This window comes from Fukomys damarensis, unplaced genomic scaffold (genome assembly GCF_012274545.1).
Source record: "Fukomys damarensis isolate Sample0158 unplaced genomic scaffold, DMR_v1.0_HiC HiC_scaffold_36, whole genome shotgun sequence".
In the NCBI taxonomy this organism is placed as follows: Eukaryota; Metazoa; Chordata; class Mammalia; order Rodentia; family Bathyergidae; genus Fukomys; species Fukomys damarensis.
This window is the reverse complement of record NW_022900948.1, coordinates 23017460-23023998: the sequence shown is the minus strand read 5'-3', so window position 1 is coordinate 23023998 and position 6539 is coordinate 23017460. Positions and strand designations below refer to the sequence as shown.

The following is a 6539-nucleotide window of genomic DNA, read 5'->3' as shown; positions in this document are numbered from 1 at the left end:
AGAAAAATCTGGCAAGCTGCTCCAAAAAGTAATCCTAAGAAATACATAAAAGATACATGATTTGGCTTCCTTTCCCAAAGAAAAAGGACAGTGCTTATTACTGTGTCTGGATTTCCTTTATATCTCACTTAGAATACATCTTGCAAGTGAATAATGACAACAGGAGTGAGACAGCCATCCCAGCCCTCTCAGGAATATATCTTTAGAGGAAAAGAAAATTGTAGGGATCTGCAGTGGTAGGACTCAAGAAGTCTGAGTTCCTCCTTCATCAATATTCAATTATTTGAACAGCTAGAGACAGACACAAGCTTTACCAACAGTATCAGCCAGGGTGGGGAATAATTGCCAGGTTCACCATTTATGTTCCCTTTTCAAGACTTGCGTACTTTTGGAAGACAATTAACAGGTAGGTTTATAGTCCACTTAAATTGATACAGAGGCCATAAATTAAATAAATGGGATTATAACTTGTGAATAAATATAACAGTGAGTCTATTTAGAGGTATTTCTATTAACATTTTAGTATTAACATTAAAATTGGAAGTGTAAGGATTATAAATACAGAAAATACAAAATGTCCATGATTAGCTTATATTTTTATTGAACAGTGGTTGAGAATGAAATAAGGAAAATTAATTTGGTGAAATAACTCTTTCAAAATCATGTCTGGTAGCATGGTCTTGCGTGAATGATTTGTCATTAAGTGCCAACAGAGGTCAGAGAAAATATTCTCACAAAACCTGGAAATTTAAGCATCACACAAGTATCAACTTTCTTCTCACTTCAAATAAGAAAATAGTAAGTGTATGGAAATTTACTTATCTTGACAAGCTAGAAATAAGCTCTCACTTTCCCTTATAAACTAATGCCCTGTGTTCCAAATCAATTCTACATCAAATTGCTTACAAAACGAATCTGCTAGCATTTTCCCTTGGTGCCACATAAGTCTGAATATTAACTCAGACTTTACAATCTTAAATGCAGCGCTAACACAGCAGCTCAAATGCTGAGGACAGGAATGGATTATTCTTTTTAACTAGTACCACTTTCCTTGGCTTTTGCCTGATGATCTCATTTTCAAGTCAAAACATTACTTAACATTTAAAAAAACATTATAAAGTATATCTTATTCTATTTCAGCTCTTCAAAGGGTGGAGGAGTTTCTCTCGAAGGAAAGCTGGGGTGCTTACCAAAGGCATAGGAAAAAGAGGGTGATACTTGCTTGTTCGTTTCTGAGTCTCCACTGCAACCTAGCACTTTACTTGGCACACAGAAACTCAATAAATGCTGTTAAGAACTAAATCGGATGGCTGAGGAGTTAGGACTCTGTGTCTTCAAACTTCTCCCTTTTTTTGATGGTAGTGGTGGTCGTTTCACTTATGTTTGATGAGTAGGTGTGTGAGAAAAGAAAAAGCTTCCCTTTTTTTCCAAAGAGAAATTCTCCCATTTCAACCCACTATTTCAGTATAACTGGATAACGTCATCCCATTCTGAAATAGGCCAGATTCCATTGGGCTGCACATTGGGTGGAGAGTTCTTCCAGTCCCATGTCTTTATAGGAATCTTCCAGCTCTTACCATAGTTGGCTTCGATATATTCAATGGTTTCACATGGCACACGGACCTTCATGTCTACAAACTCAGTCCAGCACAGTGTAAACTTGGGAAACAGGTATCTACAGCAAAATAAAAGCAATGTGGAGAGGAGTTAGGCTTATATAAGGGGAGGTCTAGCTAAAGAACCCAGATGCTAGTACATTCCTGACGTAAGGATAGCCCTCTACCACTAACCGCTTTGGGGACAGAGTGGATATCTAGTGTTTTTAACTGTGCGGCATCCCCTTCCTCTTCTAATGTTAATATCCTCTCCTCTTTCCACTCTATATGTTGGTGGAGGAGCTAGACCCCTTTCCAAGCTTTAGAGATAAGTGAAAAAACAAACAAACAAACACACCTCAGGTCTGGCCAGCAGGTTATAGTGACTAGTTCAGAGATGGGAACATATCTGAGTTAGGTTAATAAAAGGTCAACCCTGGGATTTCCTTTGCAATCACTGGGGAAAGAGGTGTCAAAACAAAGTAATCAAAAGATGAAGAAAAATGATTAGTTTCCTTTCTTGCACAACCAGGATTGCCTAAAGACACAGAATAAGTATGACTCCAAGATGCATTCCCAGCTTCTCTTTCGGTTCCACACCTTACATGATCCTACATGTAATTTCTGCATTTCTTTCCACACAAATGATAAAAAAATCTTTAAGCCAGAATAAGTACTAACTGGTTATAATAAATTTAACTGTATCTACTGCAAACCTATGTCAATTAGTAGGTAAGAGGAATTAAACCCAAAATATGTTTCTAAAAAGTATTTTCAATCAAAGGAATTAAATTTGATATAAAGGAAAGCTAAAACTAGCAGATGTTTGATTTAAGGTTACATTATAGCCTTGTATTGTTTTTTTTTTTTTTGAGAAACGTTTCTTTTCTTCACAGCATGAGAACTGTCAGCAATGAGACCTAAACGGCAATAGCAGAAACCACAGGCATGTAAAATATCAGAGATCAAAGAAGGAAAAGGAAAAATCAGATTTTAGAGTGACTGTGTTATAGAAATGGGACCTAATGGGAATGTTATCCATAGAAAGGTCAGTTCTCATATATTCTGCTTTGCAGTATGTTCTGCCACCAAATCAACATAAAGTCATATATGAAAGTGAGAGGCTGAACAAATTCTAAAGAAAGCAACAAGCGGCTTCTACAAAAATCAAGGGGTGCTGGCAGTTAATGGCAGTCCCAGCTGACTTCTGTGAAAAGACAGCTACAGCAAATCTCATAGCTCAGAAAGAAATAAGATACAGCTTCAGTCTACCATCTGCTGGTCCCAGTTTTACTCTGCACACTCATATTCATGGAACTGCTTTTTTTGTCCTCAGACACGTCCATCCATCACCAGCCTCCACCCTCCCCAATCAGTTGCTGGTCAGCAGAATGACCACCTGTCTCATCCTGTCAAGTTCACACACTGAAACAGAAATGAAGCAGAAATCATGGTCTATGTAATATAGCAAGCAACACAGGCCAGGAAACGCCTCTCTTTTAAGTATTAGCCTCTATAGCAGTGATGGTGAACCTATGGCATGTGTGCCACAGTGGGCTGGTTTGTATCACTGAAAGCTTTAAAGGGTTCACCATCACTGCTCTAAAGCCTCATCAAAGAGCTGAAAGAAAACACACACACACACACACACACACACCTCGAATAGACAGGGTAGAAGAGAACACTATAAATTTAACAAAAGCATTGTTGACCAGTGAAGGACTCATGAGCAAAACTGAAACTTTTAAAACACTGTATATAAACAACGTGAAAGTAATGCAAAGACAATTTAACTGAAATATTAAATATTTATTCCTGAATGGAAACATCCCTAAACTCTCTGTGGTTTTCTTTTCCACAATTCTTTTTTAATTCACTCAGAAAAAACAAATTCTAACTTCCTAGTAGAAGAAAGATAAAACTATAAAATGTGAAAAGCAAATGTAAAATAGGATTTGGAGGGGAAAGGGAGGGTTGAGTGACATAGAACAGCTCATGACACATACTCTGTCCAGGTTACCAGTCAATAATGACTAAGATTAAATTACACCATGGGTCTGGTCTGCAATGTTACCTTGGGCTTAAAGCTATGATTAACCTTGGCTGAGCTATTCATACTTTAAAGTACAAGCCCTAGAATAGAATCTAAAATGTAAACAAGATAAATTTCCACTAAGGTAACTCTTAAATCAGAATACAAGTTTAAGGGATCACACACCAAAAAAACATTTCTTCTGTTTCATACAAATTTTGTATCATTTTATTTTTGTATAAAACAGCACTAAGAATCATACAGTTGGAGTAAAATATTTCTTTCACAGATAATCATTAAAATCTTTAGAGCTACTTGGTAGTGGTTAATTTCATCAGTTTAATTATACCATCTATGAACATAACTGCTAAATGAAAAGGAAGCGTGTCCAGTGTCACAGAACACAGGGTTTACTATTCCTAGTTAGCTAGGTTAAGTGCAACCGAGACACCATAACCACTACACCTGACCTTTTTTATATGTAAGTCTGCATTAAACTCTAGAGTTGCAAGACAGGCAATTTTTTTTTTTCCCTACAAAAATTTTCTGTAAAACGTAAAAGGTGTATCCCCATGAGCAATTTTATCTCTTCCTTTAACTCATTTCTTTTTATCTGGTATTCCAGGGCCGGTACCTAAGTCCCCCTAGCACACTGTTTAACAGGAGCAAAGACAGCATACATTGTTTTTATTGTTGTTGTTGTCTTTTGTTTTTTTCTGATTTTAATGGGATGGCTTCTACAGTTTTGTCATTAAATATGATTGCTCACTACTTTTTAAAAATATTCTCCTGATAAGGATAAAGAAATTTCAGATCCCTTTTAATCCAACTTTGCTTAAAAGGCCTTTTATTTCTCTTGGTTAATTATGAAATTTATCAATGGTTTTTGTCATTGAAATAATCATTTTTTTCCCTCTCCTTTGAATTCTTCATTGTGGAAATTCATACCAATTACATTACAAAATTCTATTTCTTTAGAATATTTTATTTGTATTTGCTTAAACTGTAACTGCTCTTTTTTTACACTTGATCTTAGCCAAAAGGCTGAGAAGCGATTTGTAACTGATCTTTTTTAAAAAGAAAAAGTTTCCAGTGTTGTCCATATCCAGAGTTTCTATTAGTCTCCTTAAATGAATTGCTTAGTTTTCTCCCTTTTTTATTTTTTGTTTTGTTGTTGTTGTTATTGCTGTACTGGGGATTGAACCCAGGGCCTTGACACTGAGTGACATCTCAGTCTTTTTTATTTATTTTCAGACCAAGTCTAAGTCATTAAGCTGCCAACATGTACCTTAGCCTCCCAGAGTCCTGGGGATCATAGGTGTGTTACAACACCTGGTTTTTGTCTTTTCTGACATAGCTTATATAATCTAGAGGTTAATTTATTCTGTAAAGGCATGAAAAAACTTTCCTGTAAACTTTCTAAGTCTTAGTGTCTTCTGGTAGGGAAAAGAGGGGGAAAGGAAGATTCTGGTTACTGATTCAGTTTCTTCAGTGAGTATAGGTTACCTGGATCTTGAGTTGATTTCAGTTTATATTCATCCAGAAAGCCTTATCATTCATTTCACATTTTACCTAACTGTAACATTCATTTACCTATAGTTATTCACAGCACTTTGAGACTCACTGTAATATACCTTAGATCATAAAAACCCACACATTGGCCATAAGCACTGATTATTTTTGTTCCATCAATCTGGCTAGATGTCATTATTTTATTAGTTTTAAAATTAATCCTTTATAAGAACTAGCATTTTGAATTGTTGGTGTATTTCTTAATTACTTTTTTTGCTTTCTTCCTTTACTTTTCTTATGCTGATTCTATAGTTTTCTTCAGTTAAATCCTCTATGTTTTCATATTTGTGTTCTTAAGGATATAAATTTATTTTTACTCCTTTACCTTCTGTTTTAGTATATAAAGCATTCATCATCTCTAAGTCCTAAAATTTATAATTTCTATTGTAATAGAATTACATGAATTATATTAATTCTATAAAGTAGAAATTTGTAATTTCTATTATAAAATTTCCTGTTCAATATTATTATTATGGAGGGTGTTTTAAAGTTTTTATGAATTTAAAAAAGACTTTTAATGTCAATTTCAACTTTAATTCCATTATGGTCACAAATGCCATCTACTGAAACAATTATGAACCTTTTCTCCTTTAATTACATACACAGATGACTTTTATTAATACTTGGGAATTTTAAAAAATTACCTTTATGATGTAGTGCATGATAAACTTTTGTAAATGTTCTATGCATATAGATAATAAGAGAGTGTATTCACCATTGTTTTTTATTTGTTTGTTTGAGACAGGGTCTCACTATGTAGTTTAGACTGACCTGGAACTCACTATGTAGCCCAGGCTGGTCTCGAACTCACAGTGATCCTCCTGCCTCAGCCTCCTGAGTGCTGGGATTACAGGCATGCGCCACCACGCCCAGCACACCATTGTTTATTGAAAATGTATATAGCTGGTTTTGTGTTGTCAATATTTTTCTTCTTTTGGGGAGCAGGAACTTTAAAAATGAAAGTATCAAACAAGGTACAGTGGCCCATGTCTGCAATTCTGGCACTCTGAGAAGCTGAGGCAAGAATATCAGAAGTTTGAACCCAGTCTGGGTAACTTAGTGACTTAGTAAGACCCTGTCTTAACATAGAAAATAAAAAATACCTGAGGATGTAGCTCAGTGCAAAAGCCTAGGCTCAATCTCTAGTACAACACACACACACACACACACACACACACACACACACAAATACACACACAAAACTGTGGACACACAAAATATTTATTCATCAAAAACACTGTTTTTTTTTTTTTACATTTTTAAAGGTTACATTTATAGTCACGAATGCTGGCAAACTGTTTCTTTGAAAGATTATGTAGTGGGTCTTCTAATCCTTTAGT

General features: G+C 35.3%; 1 protein-coding gene across 5 annotated transcripts in view; it reads right to left on the bottom strand.

Annotated features, from left to right (window-relative positions):
- Positions 1-974: 974 nt before the first annotated feature.
- The window catches only part of Fktn (fukutin), a 60873-nt gene continuing 55308 nt past the window's right edge, over positions 975-6539 (bottom strand). For all 5 annotated transcript variants that reach the window (XM_010619687.2, XM_033759055.1, XM_033759054.1 and 2 more), the window contains one exon: positions 975-1675. In XM_010619687.2, coding sequence (XP_010617989.1) covers positions 1462-1675 — 214 coding nt within the window. In that variant the 3' untranslated portion in view covers positions 975-1461. The remainder of the gene's footprint in view (positions 1676-6539) is intronic.